The sequence below is a fragment of the Impatiens glandulifera genome, chromosome 4 (assembly GCF_907164915.1).
Source record: "Impatiens glandulifera chromosome 4, dImpGla2.1, whole genome shotgun sequence".
Lineage (NCBI taxonomy): Eukaryota > Viridiplantae > Streptophyta > Magnoliopsida > Ericales > Balsaminaceae > Impatiens > Impatiens glandulifera.
Genome location: NC_061865.1, coordinates 8,135,110 through 8,154,263, shown reverse-complemented (window position 1 = coordinate 8,154,263; position 19,154 = coordinate 8,135,110). Strand labels below are relative to the sequence as shown.

At 30.4% G+C, this 19,154-nt stretch overlaps 1 protein-coding gene across 1 annotated transcript; it reads right to left on the bottom strand.

Annotated features, from left to right (window-relative positions):
- Positions 1-4,662: 4,662 nt before the first annotated feature.
- Positions 4,663-5,349, bottom strand: LOC124934638 (aspartic proteinase CDR1-like). Its single transcript, XM_047475161.1, has one exon. The coding sequence runs from the start codon at positions 5,347-5,349 to the stop codon at positions 4,663-4,665; it is 687 nt and encodes a 228-aa protein (XP_047331117.1).
- Positions 5,350-19,154: the final 13,805 nt, after the last annotated feature.

The window sequence follows — 19,154 nt, the reverse complement described above, 5'->3', positions numbered from 1 at the left end:
TTTCTCCATTAGCCGTCAATTTGGCCAATTCGAAAATTTTGTTGCTACCTTGCCTTCTCTAGGAGCTTGAAGACTCTATATTTGTGCCTTCATCAGTCAGTTGTGTGGGTTAATCTAGATTTTGCACATCATCATCAGTGGATGGTCATGTGGACTCTATAATATTTTGCTCCTTATGGATATCCTCCACTCGAGTATGCGACGAAGAGTCACCCGAATTTTTTTTTCTTTCTAAGAGAATTGAGTCGTGATTGCAAAAATCCAGGTTGAAAACTCTTTGGAGGTGCCATTTATATCTGAAAGAAATATTTAGCATCAACATCTAAACAATAGCGAAGAATAATGAAGAAATGTGAACAATAGTAATATCATACATTTGACTATTTAGGATTTGTCTTTGTTACAATATCTCAACCTGGTTTATTACCAATGTCTTTTTCATAAAATATTTGTTTTTCTTGGGTTGCCAATATAACGACTTATTTTGATATTGAGACTTTCGTTGACGATTTAGGCTAACAAATATGTATTTATCAGTTTGAAGTCGTGTAGCTCCAGAATGCATATCATACCAAGTGCACTTAAATACAACAATTCGTTTACCACTAAGGTATTGCATTTCAATTATATCTATAACCACAACATAATAATTTCGTATTTTCTCGCCATGATAACCAATCACGAGTATTCCACTATTCTGAGTCTTCAATCTAATGTCATGTCTTCTAGTGGTGAATTTATATCCATTTACTTTACACAAAATAAAAGTTGACGCATATTGTGTGGGACCGATTCCTAACATTTATAGCTCAAAACTTCTTTCACTTTTGTCAAAAAGTTGTTGAACTCTATTTTTGAACCATGAGTTATATTCTTCATCGCATCGACCACTTGAGCATTCATGAATATACTCATTGAATATTAAACACATAATCAATTTTTTGATAACATTATACATATAAAAAAACTTGAGAACATTCATACTGATAAAATGGTTCCTCTTCTTCACAATTTTTTAACACATATGAATGAGTTAATTCTCGTTCATCTGATTTGTAAATGTATGTTCTCCCTGATGATAATTAATCAACATATGAAAATATGGTAAGAGAACTCTGTGGTTAGGTGACATGTGCACTGAGGAATCTTGAAAATACGTAGCACATAAGTTGATACTTTCATTTACTAGATAATTCTCACTAGTTGATGCTTCATGATGATATTTATTTCGAACATATCTTTTCAAAGATCTCATATATTGTTCTATCAGATACATCCATCTATATTGAATTGAGCCCTCCAATCAAAGCCTCCATTTCTAAATGAACAAGCAAATGTATCACAATGTCAAAAAATCCAGGCAAAAATATTTTCTAACTTGCATAGTGTTACAACAATATCATTCTGAAGTTATTCTAAGTCGGCTTTCAATAGTGATTTTGAACAAAATTTCTGAAAGAATTTTGAAAGGCCCACAATAGCTTCATATACTTCATCCTCAAGTAAACCACGTGTCGCAAGCGGAATAAGATACTCTAGTAAAATATGGAAATCGTGACTTTTTAATTCGGAAATCTTTACATCATTGACATTTATACGTCCTCTAATATTCGAGCAAAACCCTTATGTAATTCTTATGTCTTTTAAAAATTGACACAACTTCATTTTTTTTCATCAGACAGTGTATAAGGACCGGTTGGATATTGAAGAACACCCCCTCACATCAACAGTTGCATGTAAATGATGATGTATATTCATAAGCTCTAAATCTTGACGTGCTTTTAAATTATATTTGGTCTTTTCTTTTAGATTAATGATGGTTCCAAGAACACTATCACATATATTTTTTTTCAATATGCATCACATCTAAATTATGTCTCAACAATAAGATAATTCAAAGAAAATACTCATCTTATTCCAATTGTGACCCCAATTTTGATGATTCAAAATATCCTTTCTAATGGGATCTCGAGTGAGAAATCTACCTTTCAAATCGTGTACTTGTCTAAGAATCTCACGTTAGACGTCCTTAGGGACGGACCTAGGATTCGGTGGTAGGTGGGCTAAAGTAAAAACAAATTTTTTTTGGATAAAATGAGTAAATAAAAGTAAGTTTTACCATTTTTTAATAATTAAATAAATAAAATAGTGAATTTTATTGATTTTTTAATAATTAAAGGGTAATGTCATATTTTAACCGTAAAAAAAATTTCGGGTGGACTTCAGCCCACCCGAGCCCCTACATAGATTCGTCCCTACACGTCCCTATAATAATTGAGGCGCACTTCTCGATTCGATAGTGCCATTGAACAATTCCTTTTGTCTCCGAAATTTATGATTTGGTGGGAGAAATCGTCGATGACACATGTAACACTCTTTATTGTCATTTATCAATCTCATGGAGCAAGTGTTCTTATTACAAGATGGACATGACAATTTTCTTGTCGTACTTCATCCAAAAAAAATTTCATAAGCAGGAAAGTCGTTTATTGTCCACATTAAACTAGCACGCAATTTAAAGTTCTGAGAAGTTGAGACGTCATAAATTTCTACGTCGGTACTCCATAACGCACTTAATTCGTCAATTAACGGTTGTAAAAATACATTAATTGCATCGCCTGGACTCTCTAGAACCGGAATTAACATGGATAGTATAAAATTGGAAGAGTTTATGCAAAGTGTTGGAGAAACGTTATAAAGAATGAGGATCACTGGTCAAATACTATACGATGTCTTTTCATTTGTAAACGGTTGAAATTCATCACTTGTGAGACCAAGTCTTGCATTACGAGGCTCAATTGGAAAATTTGGATAATCTTCATTAAATGATTTTCATGCCAAAGAATCAGCGGGATGTCGCAAAATTTCATCATCCACCCTTGTATCTTTGTGCCACATCATTAAATGAGACATTTTAGAACACATATATAATCTTTGCAATCTCGGTATTAGTGGAATGTAACGTAACACCTTATTAGGGATAGTTTTTTCATTCGTTTTCTTCTTAGGTTCTCCACTCGATTCTTCAGTTTTCCATCGAGAAACTCCACACTTTATAAGAATTTAAAATCTTGTCATCTTTTTGATACAACATACAACTGTTTTACAAGCATATATGTTCTCATAAGAAAGATGTTGACCAACATCTGTAAGAAACTTCTTACAATGAAGTAAAAAAAAATTCTAAAATTTTGGTATTTTTGCTTGGTGAACGATTTTTTTACTCTTAACTGGCCTGTTTTCGACCAAGAAAATTAGCCAAAAACCGAGGGCTTGACCTATCATTCGACCGAAAGAAAGAAGGAATTGCCCGATCGAAAGGTTGAAGAAGCGACCAAGGAAATCGATGCCCGACCGAGAAAAAGAGAAGAAAGGAGATCCTTCGACCATGGCTTGATTTAAGGCCAAATCTATATTTTTTTTTATATAAAGTTATTAAGTTATATAAAATTTTCAATGTTATTCATCAGCTACTTATTCATAGTCACACTTAAACAACAAAAACCAGAAAGACAATCAAGTGTGCTTTACTAAAGTTTAAGATATTGTAGTTTACAAACAAACCCGATCAATAAAACATATTGTCAAAAAATATGAGGTGCAAGTCTTAAAGGGTAAACATAGCCTTAACCATAATCGATTTCGTACTGATTGAGAATGAGTTTTAGTGTAGTAATTGAAGATGACAGCCAAGGTCCCTGCATTGGTTCACTCCATCGACGTCTTGTAGTTGAGTGACTGCACAGGTGTCGGAGTCGTGACTTGCAAACACATAGATAGATAGATAGATGTGTGGTGATTTTTAGATTCAAATAAATCATGATATCAAATTTATAATATAATTAATCTTAAATGATAGAAACAATTATTTAGTTATTGTGTTTTAAAAATTACTTTATTTTGTTTTGTATAAATGAAAGTTATAGATATTTAAAAGACATTTAGCCTTAATATTTAATTCATATGATAGCTTCTTATATTAACAATAATAATATAATTTATATTATTCTCGGTTGTGACATCTCCATTATTAATTATAAAATAATATTTAAATTCAGTAGAGTACTTACAAAGGTGTATGTATCATTATTTAAAAAATAATATTTTCAAATTATAAAAAGAAAAATTTATGAAAAATATATTTTAAAATATTAGCATTTAATATATATATATATATATATATATATATATATATATATATATATATATAATTTGTCAATCTTTACCGATCAAACTTTGAACTATTGTGTTTGGATGAGAAAATAAAATAATAACTCAAATTATTAATTACTTAATTTAAAATTTTAAGATTAATTAAATTTGTGGAATCATATAATTTTTTAAAAATAATTTCTAATTTTTATTTATTTATTACCAGAACTAAGTTTTATGAGAAATAAAAATCAAGTTAATGTATTTTTTTTGATAGTAAATGTACAATAAATGAGACTTATTTAAGAACACAGTATACATAACATTAAAAATAAAAATACAAAACATTCTTTCATTTACATTATTTCGAAAAAAATTATTATAAAACAAATTATTGATACACATTCAAATATACTATAATTATCCTTCCATATAATATAATTATTCAAATTTGCTTCTCAATCAATACTCATTTTATTCTGTTCAAACCCTAAATTTGGGTAGCGATGATTAATGATTTGAACAATTCACTGCCCTAAAAGAAACACTCTTATTCTCAAGATCATATCCAATCATGTAATCCATTTGAAACAAACTCCCAATTATAGTTTCACCACTATTTGTTGGGTTTATCGCTAGGCACCATAAGCCGTTGTTATCGTTAATAATTGTATTTCTCTTTGTCAAAACTAATTCAGCACCTCCAGAAAAATAGAAAATGAGAGTAGGAAAGTTTGGATCGAACCTGTAACAATGTTTTAAATGGTCATTTTCAAACGGTTCGGCTCTAATCACGCTTCTTAGTGCATTCTTCAATTGTTGATACAAAACCGTCGGTAAATAAGACAGGAAAGCGCCGGTATCTAATATGGCAGGACACCTAAAAGAAATTCTCGTATAGGTTTTCTCATTACCAACCATGATGGGAAATACCATATTTTCGACACTAATCCCTTCCAATGTTATATATCTGGATACCAACGGGGTGCTGCGTCCAGACACGATTGCGCTAGCCCCAAAGCTGATCTTGCTTCTTGTATTTATTTTCAAATAATGAACTAGGCAGTACGCGAACTTACCACCAACCATATCGCTAAGCTGACTTATTAATGAGTGAGGCCCAGCTCCGAACCCAGCAATGCCAGCCATGGTCTCATAGTACTCACCAATGTTGTTTTTTGAACACCCATAAACCATTTTTCGAAAGAAATTGTTTCCCAATTTAAAAGTTTCCAAGGCTAGATCACCAGAGCTGGAGGAATTGTCCAAATAGTTAAAAGTGTATGTACATTTTCCATATCTCCATTCACAAGTTTTAGCATTTGCCCAATTTTTTGCATTCTTTTCCACCACATGTTAATATTTTATAGGACCGTGATCTTTTCGAATTAAATTTGGGTTGAGTCTGCCTGAAACAGTTGACACAGGGGAGACATTGAGTCCATACTTTGCTGCTTCCGGTGTCGAAGACTAACAATTGCTTGATGGGTGGTGTGCCAATGGAAATCTCTATGAGGTACTCATAGTAAATAGATACGGAAACTGTTAAATCTATAGAATTAATTTCATTCGAGTTATTGTTGGGGAATTTTGAGATAGATTTCGCGTTATAGAATCGAGAACTAGAGCGAAGAATGGCTCGTTCTAGAAAGTTGGTTTTGTTGGTTGATGAATCATACAACGAAGATTCAAGTGAATCTCGATGAATGAGATAAGTAGAAAAACTTATTAATTTTGAAGTATTTGAGCAAGAAACAGATAAAAATTGTAATACCACTACTAAAATTACTAGATAGTTGATAACAATGCTTACCATGATGAAATATATAAAAGGAGACCAGGTAGATAAGAGATGAAATTTAAATATACAACAATGGTTGAATTTATAGATGTAAAGGAATAATTAAAATATCAATGCTATATTACTACAATATATGTATATATGTCAAAAATCTCTAAAAAGATTAAGTAAATTATCTTAATGTAAATGTAATCCTCACTTCTAGTCTATTGGTAACAAAATGTGGATATCCTCGTCTCTTGAAGTTCAGGGTTCGAACTCGTCAGACGATAAGTTATGTTTTTATTTGTTAAATGGTTAGTTGTGTTTGCGGGCTATATTTTAAGTCGAGGGGATTAGTCGCACTCCAAACGACAAACAAAACTAGCGTTCTAAAAAAAATCTCAATATAATATCATTGCATATATATATATATATTTATATATTTATATATATTTATATATTTATATATATATATATATATTATATTTATATATATATTTATATTTATATATTTATATATATATATATATTTATATATATATATATATTTATATATATATATATATATATATTTATATATATATATATATTTAATCATATGATGCATGTATAGCGAATCATTCTTAATGTTTAATGTTATTATTAATATGTATTCTTAGATTTATCCATGAATATTGGTAGATAATTTGGAGAGCTAATTGTTTTTCTAAAAAATTTACGAGTTAAATAATTTGTTAAGAGACGTGTTTTTGTTTTTTGTTTTTGTTTTCAAATTTTGTAATTTTTTTTATTTCTTTTACAACTAGGAGTTCGATAATGTGTTCTTAATAGTTTTTGTTGATGGATGTTGAAGATCAGGGCAACCACTACATTAACTCTTTTCAATTCCAAGCAAATCTTTCATAATTCAAAACCTAACTCATTGATCACTTAATCTATAATTAATTTGAGGTTCTACTTTAAGTTAAAACTCAACTTCACAACGAATTCATACATTCAAATCGAGATAGAAATCAGTTGTTCAAAATTTTTGACTGTTCAGTTTTTAATAACAGGAGGTTTCAGTATGGAGATAATTTGAAATGCCAGATTTGATCAGAACTCTTATAAATGACATATTTTCATCCTGTTTGAGAGAAAACACTGATTTACAGTAGGATTCAAGGAATTAGAAACATGTTCTATCTGAAAACAAATGATAATTATAAGTTTGTAGATAATTTTAAATGCAAATCTTCAAAAATATAATAATTGGTGATGATTTTGAGGAGTTGGTGATTATTTTTGATAAAAAAAAACTTAAAAGGTATTAATATAAATAAATAAAAAATAATAGTTTAAAATAAAGAATATTTTAGTATTTTGATTAATGAAACGAGTGATGTGATTGTTGAGAAGTGATTAATTAAAAAATTGGTTTTGCTTAAATTTTTTTTAAAATCTAAAGAAAACAACGTCATACTTACTGTTTGAAATTACATGATCAATCAATTGTTCTTAATCACTTTTAATTCATTAGGAGAAATATCGATTTAGGTTAGACTCAAGGACAAACAAACATTGATTATATTAAGATTCAAGCAATACGGTTTTCACCTTAACTCATTTGAAAACTGTAAATTTACTTTGAATATAACCTTAACCAAACCAGCCATAATAATTTTTTTTTTTCATTAATAAAATTAAAATATGGAAATAAATAGTAGGATATGTTTTTGTCAGTATTTTTGTATATAATCTTTGTTGTTTGTTTTTGTTAATGTTACTTATTAGTTTCTTTAAAGTTTTTTTTTATTATTATCTTTTAATTATATCTAGTGTTTGTCTATAATTCAGAACTCAATAGATAGGAAGGGAATATTAGAGGGACACGTAATTTGTTTCCATTGCCTTTTTCTAAATTTCTTCTAAATATCATATCTCATTTAATTTTTCAATTTCACCGATATTAAAATATGATTTAAGTTGATTTTCTTAAAATATTAATAATAATAAAATAAAATATATTCTTTATTTAATGTTTCTATAATATAAAAAGAAAAATATTTCATTACTCATTTTTTTTCTTCATGAAAACCACACATTTTCTAGGTTTTTGTTGGCTTGGCTACATCTACCGATAAGTTAAACTTCTTGAGGATGTCATTTGAATCCTAGATTTTTGTAGGTTTTTTTTTTATCTTCTTCTTTGTGAAAACTACACATTTTCTAGGTTTTTGGTGGCTTGGATGAATCTACCGGTAAGTTAAATTTTGTGATGCTGGCATTTGAATCATAGATTTTGAAGGGTTATTTTATTAGGGTTATTTGAAATTTGAATTAAATAAATTATTAAAATATTTTAGTTATTTAAAATATAAATTTAATAAAGCATTTTGATATTTTAATATTTATTTTCACATTTTCAAATATTATTTTTATTTTTTTTAAAATTCATTTAATATAATTTTTTATTTTTTTAAAATAAGTAAACTTTTAAAATTATATAACTTAAAATTGCCAGAAAATAATAACAATGCTGACCATGATGAAATATATAAAAGGAGACCAGCTAGATAAGAGATGAAATTTAAATTTACAACAATGGTTGAATTTATAGATGTAAAGGAATAATTAAAATATCAATGCTATATTACTATAATATATGTATATATGTCAAAATTCTTTAAAAGGATCAAGTAAATCTTAATGTAATCTCCTATTTTAGTTTAACGGCCACATAATGTGGATATCCCAGCCCTAAAGTTCTGGGTTCGAGCTTCTCAGACGGCAAATGTTTATTGTGTTTGCAGGTTATGTTTACTATTCTAAAAAAATCTCAATCTCAGTGTAATATTATTGGATATATATATATATAATACATATATATATATAATACATGCATAGGGGATCATTCTTAATGCTTAATGTTATTCTTTTTGGAGGGCAAAACGATTTAAGCGTCATTTCATTAAAAATTCTCAAAAATGGAAAAAAAATCACGAGTTTAAGAGATCATTCTAGATAGTCCTAGAATGATTTTGAAGTCGTAACATTCTGAATAAAAGCTAAAAAACTAAAAACGTAAATGAATTATCTGATTATAATGCTTTCAATTCTAGTGAGTTTAAAAAACTGTAAATTCCAGTTTCTACAGATATTTCAGTTCTGCTCCGTGCTTGGAATTCTTGTCCACGTTTCAGCGAGGGCGCTGCAATCCGATACAATATCTTTCCATAACTCTTCAATGCTCCTACGGGTTCTGCCATATACCTTTGTATTCCGTTCTTGCCAAATGTTATACACCACTACTCCAAAGCCGCACTTGAACACGCTTGTTGCAAATTTATTTCTCTTGACTTTGAGTAGTGCTGCATCTTTGATTTCATTCCATTCGCTCGGGAAACTGATCAGCTCCAGACTTTTATAGAATATGTCCCAAAGTTCTGAAGCAATACAACAGCTCCCGAATATGTGATCTATTATTTCTTCATTTCCTCTACATAGAAGACAGCTCGTGTCAGGGATGCTCATATACTTGCTGATACGATCACGAGTGTTGAGTCTTTCCTAGAATGCGAGCCATATAATGAACTAGTGTCTAGGGATAATCTTCGTTGACCATACAAGAGTAATTTTATAGTTAAATTGGATTAATTTATCAAATAAAATCCTATAAGTTGTAGTGATATTTGAAAAAAAAATGGAGAATATTTTTTGTTTTTGTAAAATGTGAGTTGAATATATAAAACTAATTTCAAAATTATAAACTCACAAATAAGAGATTTTGTACAAACAATTTATTGGAGAAAATAGACATCAAGTCAACTTTATAATTTGTAGCTCAAACACATTACTCATCCATTAAAGTTCGAGTCACCTAAAACACAACAACAACAACTTGACTAGTTCTAAAATCATTTTATTGGATAAATCACTATTTTACAAATATAAATAATGTGTATGTAAGCATTAAAACTGAACAATGTATATTGGTTTGAAGATATAACCTAAGAATAAAGAATGCAAATAAAGAGAGCAACAACATTAATTTTATTTTGAATTGTTTTAATAAAACTAATAATATATATATATATATATATATATATATATATATATTGGAATGGTTAATCTAATTAAACAATTTAAAAATAAATGATTGTTTAAAAATATTTGATTTTTAATTAATATTATAAATAAAATATATGATAAATGGAATTTATAAATTAATATGTTTAATCTTGTTAAAATTATAAAAATAAAATTATTATTTCAAAACATTTTATTTGAAATTATGATTAATTTGAACAATTATAAATGGATATATATACAAATTAAAATTATTTAATTTTAATTATTTTTAAAAAATATCATAATTTAAAACTATTTTATTATTTTTGTTTTATATGTTAAAATGTTAAATATACGCATCTCTTTTAGGGGCGGAAAATGAATCCAGCAAACGCTCCGTCAATGTTTGACTTTGATTAAATTCGACTAGTTTAATATTAGATTCTAGCTCATGTAATATTTGTTCGATATATCGAACATTTTCAAAATCTTGAACATGTCTCACTTTGTATATTAGCATTAAACTGTAATTGTACCTTAGTTTGAAGATATTGTTATAATATTGTGATAATGTTTATAAAATAGAAATATCTTATGTAATAATAAATTATTCAATACAATTTCTCTTTATTCTAACCCATATAACTGATTAAGAAAGGAAAATAAAATCAATAACAACTTTAATTTTATTGTAAATTGTTTTAATAAAATTTATAATTCTAATATATTATTATCAATTAGTGGTTGATCACTCCAAACCTATATAGAAAGGGTCATCGACCAATATCAGAACCATAACATCAAATTTCAATCATAGTGGTTATAATTTTTAGAAAAATCATCTTATTGACATAAATTTCATTCATGTGAAATCTTCAATTAATAAGCTTTTAGTAGATCTGGATTGACTTTGATCGTGATTTGTGATTTATAAGGTCATGAGTCACATAGCTTTGAAAATTTTGAAATATCAACCAAGATATGGAATTTCTGTCATAACTATTTCTTTCTATTTTCAATAGCACTTGGTACAATTTGAAGGGTTTATAGATTGATTGAGATTGTTCCAAGTGGAAAAAGTCGATCAAAGATATCAAAAGGTCATGAGTTTGATTCTCACTATATCCTAAAAAAAAAAGAGAGAAATACATACTTTTAATTCTGAGATCCGAATCGAATCTGACGTAGGAATCGTGGAATGATATTTTATAAAACGTGTGATCAGCCTACCAAATAAACACAATAACACAAAATATATATATATATATTTGTTTCATTTAAGCTATTACTTTATTTATTTATCGGTGCACTTATTTTTAGGGAATTAAAGGAAAACTATACCATGACACTCCACGGTTATGGTCCCTCGTTTAACGTTAAAATGCTTTCAGATTGATCTCTTCAGTGTAATTAGTTTTATTTCAAACTTTTCTGGAACTTAATTACTTTAGGATTGAACAACAATTTAAAAATAAATATTTATTTTTAATCTCGTGCAAGGAGGAACTGATATATAAATTTTAAAAAATAATTATATATGCGTTGTAATTATTAAAAATTATAAATTTAGAGAAAAAATTAGTGTCTACTATTCAAAATTTGGTTTAGATTTCAAACCATTAAAAGAAAGCATATTTTGAGCCACACAATATTAATTGATTATAGTAAGAGTCAATAAAATTAGTAGTGGTCCTCACTAATCTTCTTTTTCAACCCCTTTTCATTTTTCTTTTTCTTTTTCTATTTTTTTTTCCTTTGATATTCTTCATCCTCTATCTTTCTCCTTCATTTCAATTCAGCCCTCATTTATTCTTTATTTAGTTTAGCCATCCATCTTTATTTTGTTTTCATTTGAACAGCAAACTTTTGGAAATGTCTTGTTTGGGATTGGGTTTTTTTCTGGAGTTCATATTCCATTGTCTTGGCATTTTTAAAAGAAATATTACAATTATGGAAATATGTTGTTCAATTCAGTTGTTTTGTACAATCATCGTTAAAGTCAGTTTAAGATTCATTTATTTATTTGCAGTTCGATTTAATCGATTAAAAGATTTTTTTTTGATTAATTTCATTCGTTCACCAAAACATGTTACAATAGTATAAAATATGTTTTAATTTTTTTTATATCAAACTAGTTTTGAAAAAAAATATATATTATAGTTAATGGTTGGTTAAAATCTTCTAAAATCTTCATGAATAATTAAAAAAATAAAATAAATACAAAATAAGTTTATTATTGGTCACCGTTTACCCATAAAATATTACTACAAAAGCTCAATCAAACTCAAAATCATCAAAGCCTCCCATAATTATAATATTATAATTAATTTAGCCAAAATATTTGAGTTTAATAAATCACACAAAATGAAGATTTATGACAAAAAAATGATAAAAAAACAATAACTTTTAGGTATTTATAAGTATTAGATATTATAAATGAAGGGAAATCAGTTTTAATTAATTACAAATTGTTTGTGTGATTTTTTTTTTATCTAAATGTGTGATGCATTTTTAGATTCAGATAAATTCTAATATCAAATTTATAAGATAATTAATCTTAAATTATAGAAAATCAAATATTTTTTTTGTTATTTTTTAAAATTATGATCTTATAATGGTTTGTATTTTTTTTGCATAAATGAAATTTATAGACATTTAAAGAAACTTTGCCTTAATATATAATATAGTTTATATATTATATATATATAATATAAGTTATGTTATTTTATTTGTGACATTTCCATTAATAATTATAAAATTGTATTTAAACCCACTAGGGTATTTAAAAATATCGTATGTGCTAGATTTTTATATTAGAATTTTTTTTATGAAAATTATATTTTAAAATAATAGCATTTAATAAACAACCTTCCATTATATATATATATATATTTATATTTATATATATATTATATATATATATATTATATATATATATAATTAATTTTTCAATATTTACAAATCAAACTTTGAATCTTATGTTTAGATGAGAAAATAAAATAATTATTCAAATTATTAATTACTTACATTTATAACTACAAGATAAATTAAATTAATGGAATTAATTAATTTAAATTAATTCCAAAAATTTTATTTATTAGAGCAGCTAAGTTTTGATGAGAAATAGAAAACAAGTTATTTTTTTTTTATTAATTAGTAAATGTATAATAAAACATGATCGAAGAGTTGTTTACTTAAACACACAACGATACCGAACAAAAAATAAAATAAAACATAAAAAAAATACAAACACTTCGGCCAAATATCGCACTTTTGCATGTATATTCTCCAAAATAGCGATTAATACAATTCAAATATACTACTAGCTAATTCAATACTATTATATTATTCTAATTTGTTTCCTCATTAATACTCATTTTATTCTCTTTGAACAATCAGTTGGTCTAAAAGAAACACTCTTATTCTTAAGATCATATTGTTGAGTTATGGAGCATACACTTATAATAAACTCTACATTGTTAATTAGAGTTTATTGGGTTTATCTTTTTTTGCTTTTGGGCTTTGGCCTGACCAAAGTTATTTAGGTTTATTACCTGAATGTTTATCCTATAAATATGTAATTATTAAGGGTTTACATGAAGCAGACAGAATTCTAGAGAGATAAAGTGTGAGGCAAAAACTCTGTATTCCTTCTTCTTCTTCATAGTAAAATCTGGTGGTGGCTAAAGTGGATGTAGCTCAATTTGAGTGAACCACTATAAATCTGTGTGTTCTTGTGTTCTTCTTTCTTGTGTTTTTTTACAGATTGTTTCAAGCTGGTCGGATTTGGGAAATACAAATTCTAACAACTGGTATTAGAGCAGCTGGTCTAGATCTGAGCATTGGAAACAATGGCAAGTGAGAACAGTATATGACATGAAATTGGAAGATTTGATGGGACAGATTATGCCTTCTAGAGAATGCAGATTGAAGATTATCTCTATGGAAAGAAGCTTCACGTTCCTTTGAGTGAGAAACCAAAGAAGATGGATGAAGCTGAATGGAAACTCCTTGATAGACAGGTTTTGGGAGTTGTCCGATTGACGCTAGCCAAGACAGTTGCTCACAATGTAGCAAAGGAGAAGACCACCATGGGTCTGATGAAAGCTCTTTCTGATATGTATGAGAAACCATCTGCTAACAACAAGGTACACTTAATGAAAAGACTCTTTTACTTAAGAATGGTTGATGGTACTTCTGTCACTACTTATTTGAATGAATTCAATACAATTGTGAATCAATTGCTATCTGTTGAGATTGATTTTGGGGATGAAGTTAGTGCCCTGATTTTGTTAGCATCTTTACCAAATAGTTGTGAACCTATGAGGGCAGCAATTAGTAATTCAGTTGGAAATGCTAAACTGAAATTTGTTGAAGTTAGAGATCGTATTCTTGCTGAATAGGTTTGTAAAATTGATTCTGGTGAAACATTCAAAGGTTCTGCTCTGAATGTGGAAAACAGGGGAAGAGGTAATGATAGAAATTTCAACCGAGGTAAGAGCAGATCTATGTCAAGGAGCAGGAGGAGTCAGTCCAAGTCTGGGCGGACATTTGAGTGTTGGAATTGTGGTAAACAGGGTCATTTAAAGAGGAACTGCAAAGCACCGAAGAAAAATGGTGATGATAAAAATGATGCAGCCAACGTTGTTTCAGAATCTGTCACTGATGCGTTACTTCTGTCTGTTGATAGGCCCCGATAGATTCATGGGTTTTAGACTCAGGAGCGTCTTTCCATACCACTGTTCACAAAGAATTAATGGAGAATTATGTGGCTGGAAACTGTGGGAAAGTATATCTGGCAGATGGTGAACCACTGAATATTGTTGGCATGGGGGACATCAAATTGAAGATGACAAATGGTTCTGTTTGGAAGATTAATAAGGTGAGACACATTCCAGGTTTAATGCGCAATTTGATCTCTGTTACACAACTTGATGAAGAAGGTCACAATTTCAGTTGTGGAAATGGTGCATGGAAGGTGACTAAAGGAGCAATTACTGTTGCTCGAGGTCACAAAACTGGAACGTTATACACGACTTCAACTTGCAGAGAAACAGTTGCTGCTGTAATTGATGACTCGAAGAACAGTGAGCTATGGCATTGCAAGTTGGGCCATATGAGCTAAAAAGGGATGAAAATTCTTTTGAAGAATGGACAGATTCCAGAACTGAAGTCTGTTGAACATCAGTTATGTGAAAACTGCATTCATGGAAAACAGAAACGAGTGAGTTTCTTAAAAACTGGGAAGGAGCTCAAGAAAGAAAGACTAGAGTTGGTACACACTGATGTGTGGGGACCTGCACCTGTTTCTTTTATTGGAGGATCATACTACTATGTGACTTTTATAGATGATTCAATAAGAAAAGTATGGGTTTACTTTATGAAGCACAAGTCTGAAGTATTTGCTATTTTCAAGAAGTGGAAGGCTTTTGTTGAAAATGAAATAAATCAGAAAGTTAAGTGCTTGAGATCCGACAACGGAGGTGAATATATCAATTCAGATTTCAAAGAGTATTGTGCTGAGAATGGGATCGGTATGGTGAAGACTGTTCCCCGAACGCCTCAAGAGAATGGAGTAGCTGAAAGAATGAATCGAACATTGAACGAGCGTGCTAGAAGCATGATATTGCATGCGGGGTTGCCTAAAACCTTCTAGGTAGAAGCTATTAATACTGCTGCCTATTTGATAAACAGGGGACCCTCTGTTCCTCTTGAATTCAGAATTCCTGAAGAAGCTTGGAGCAATAAAAAGGTAAACCTTTCTTATTTGAAAGTATTTGGTTGTTTATCATATGTTCATATTAATGAATGTGATAGGAGCAAGCTTGATCCAAAGTCTAATAAATGTTTTTTCATTGGTTATGGTGATATCGAGTTTGGTTATCGTTTCTGGGATAATCAAAATCGGAAGATCATTCGTAGCAGAAATGTTATTTTCAATGAACAGGTTCTCTACAAAGATTGTGTTGGGAAGACATCAGATGGTGATTCCAAGTTGGAAGAGACTGGTACAGTCGATTTGAGAGAATTTTCAGCTGAATATATACCGGTTGTCGAAGAAGAACAATGTATTGTTGAAGATGAAATCGTTGAGAACGTGACCCCAGAGGTAAATCAGCAAACACTGGTTATACAGTTGAGAAGATCATCAAAGAATCGAAAACCAGTTGAGAGGTGGTCTCCATCTCTAAACTATATCTTGTTGACAGATAGAGGTGAACCTGAATGCTATGAGGAAGCAATACAATCTGATGAATCGGTTAAGTGGGAGTCTGCGATGAAAGATGAGATGGACTCTTTGATGTTGAATCAGACTTGGGAGCTCACTGAGCTACTAAAGGGAAAGAAAACACTTCACAACAAATGGATCTTCAGGATTAAAGAAGAACATGATAAAACCATGAGGTACAAGGCAAGGTTGGTTGTGAAAGGATTTCAACAGAAAGAAGGTATTGACTACAATGAAATCTTCTCTCCAATAGTTAAATTGATGACAATCAGAACTATTTTGAGTTTGGTTGTGAAAGAAGACCTTCATCTTCAACAAATGGATGTCAAAACTGTTTTTCTTCATGGTGATTTAGATGAAGAGATTTATATGCGACAACTAGAAGGATTTGAAATCAAAAGAAAAGATGAGCTTGTGTGTAAGCTTCAGAAAAGTCTGTATGGTTTGAAACAGGCTCCAAGGCAATGGTACAAGAAGTTTGATAGCTTCATGAAAAGTAACAATTTTTTGAGGTGTGAAGCTGATCATTTCTGCTATATCAAGAGGTTTGATAAATCGTACATTATTATTCTTCTCTACGTTGATGACATGTCGATTGCTGGAGCAAGCTTGTATGAGATTAACAAGCTTAAGAAAGAGTTGTCTGAAAAGTTTGCAATGAAGGATTTGGGTGCTGCAAAACAAATCCTTGGGATGAGAATTTTCAGGGATGAAGAAGTTCTCAAGCTTTCACAAGAAGAATATGTGAAGAAAGTTCTTAGCAGGTTCAACTTGTATGATGCAAAACCAGTTACTACCCCCTTAGCTAGTCACTTCAGACTATCTAAAGATCAATCGCCTTCAACAGAGGAGGAGAAAAATTACATGGCAACTGTTCCGTATGCCTCTGTCATTGGTTGTATTATGTATGCGATGGTTTGCACAAGACCAGACATAGCACATGTAGTGGGAGTTGTTAGCAGATTCATGAGCAACCCGGGTAGACAACATTGGGAAGCAGTAAAGTGGATACTACGATACTTAAGAGGAAGTACGGGTCTCGCTTTGTGTTTTCGAAAGTCTAATATGGGTTTGGAAGGATATATTGATGCTGACAATGGTGGTGATGTTGATAGTAGGAAGAGCACAACATGGTACATTTATACTCTGGGAGGTACTGCAATCAATTGGGTTTCAAAATTACAGAAGATTGTTTCTCTTTCTAGTTGTGAGATAGAGTATGTTGCTGTGACAGAAGCTGCTAAAGAAATGATGTGGTTACAACCCTTTTTGCGAGAATTGGGTCAAGACTACGAGGGAAGTGTGTTGCGATGCGACAGTCAGAGTGCCATTCATTTAGCAAAGAATCATGTTTATCATGGCAGGACGAAGCATATACAGGTTCGTTATCATTTCATCCGGTCAGATTTAGAAGATGGAGTATTAGCTCTTGAGAAGATTCCCGTGAGTGAGAATCCAGCTGATATGTTGACGAAAACTATGACAAATGAGAAACTGAAGTTGTGTGCAACTTCAGTTGGTCTTCTTCGTTAAGAAACCGAATGGAAATCCACTACCGATCGAGAGATGATGAAGTTAGTCTCCAAGTGGGAGATTGTTGAGTTATGGAGCCTACACTTATAATAAACTCTACATTGTTAATTAGAGTTTATTGGGTTTATCTTTTTTGGTTTTGGGCTTGGACCTGATCAAAGTTATTTAGGTTTATTACCAGAATGTTTACCCTATAAATATGTAATTATTAAGGGTTTACATGAAGCAGACAGAATTCTAGAGAGATAAAGTGTGAGGCAAAAACTCTGTATTCCTTCTTCTTCATAGTGAAATCTGGTGGTGGCTGAAGTGGATGTAGCTCAATTTGAGTGAACCACTATAAATATGTGTGTTCTTGTGTTTTTTTACAGATTGTTTCAAACTGGTCGGATTTGGGAGATACAAATCCTAATACATATCCAATCATGTAATCCATTTGTAACACGCTCCCAATTATAGTTTCATCATTGGTTGGGTATATCGAGAACACCATAAGCCGCTATATTTAATGATTGTATATCTCCGCGTCAAAACTAATTCAACCCCTCCAGATAAATGGAAAATGATAGTAGGAAAGTTTGGAAAGAATATGTAACAATTTTTTAAATAGCCAAATGGAATTGGTGGGACTCTAACCGCGCTTCTTATTACTTTCTCCACTTGTTGGTATAAATCCGTCGGCAAATAAGATAGAAAAGAGCCGGTATCTAACAAGGCAGAACTCATACAAGGAATTCTCGTATAGGTTTTCTCATTACCAACCATGAAGGGAAATGTCACATTTTGGACACTAATCCCTTCCAATGTGACATAATAGGCGGATACCAACGGGGTGCTGCGCCCAGGCACAATTGCGCCAGCCCCGAAGCTGATCTTACTTTTTGCATGTTTGATCGAATAATGAACTAGGCAGTACGCGAACTTACCATCGACACTATCGCTAAGCTGGCTTATTAATGAGTGAGGCCCAGGTCCGAACCCGGCAATGCCAGCAATGGTGTGATGGTACACACCAATGTTGTTTTTCGAGCACCCATAGACCATATTTGAAAGGAAGTGTTTCCCAATGTATAAGTTTCAGTGGCTAGTTCACCAGAGCTGGTGGAATTGTGCATATATTTTGAGGTGTATTGACATTTTGTACACCACCATTTACAATTTCTATCATTGCCCAAATCTTTGCATTTTTTTCACCACAAAACAATGTTTTATAGGACTGTGATATTTTTGAATCAAATTTGGGTTGAGTTTGGGTGAAACATTTGACACATGGGAGGCATTGAGTCCATATTTTGTCGCTTTTGGTGTCGAAGATTACCAATTGATTGATGGGTGGTGTGCCAATAGAAATCTCTATGAGGTACTCGTAGAAAATAGCTGCGGAAATTGTTGAGTTTATAGCATTAA

Bases quoted from the DNA above. Each gene is read 5' to 3' on its own strand.
- LOC124934638 (XM_047475161.1), bottom strand. From the start codon at position 5,349: ATGGTTTATGGGTGTTCAAAAAACAACATTGGTGAGTACTATGAGACC.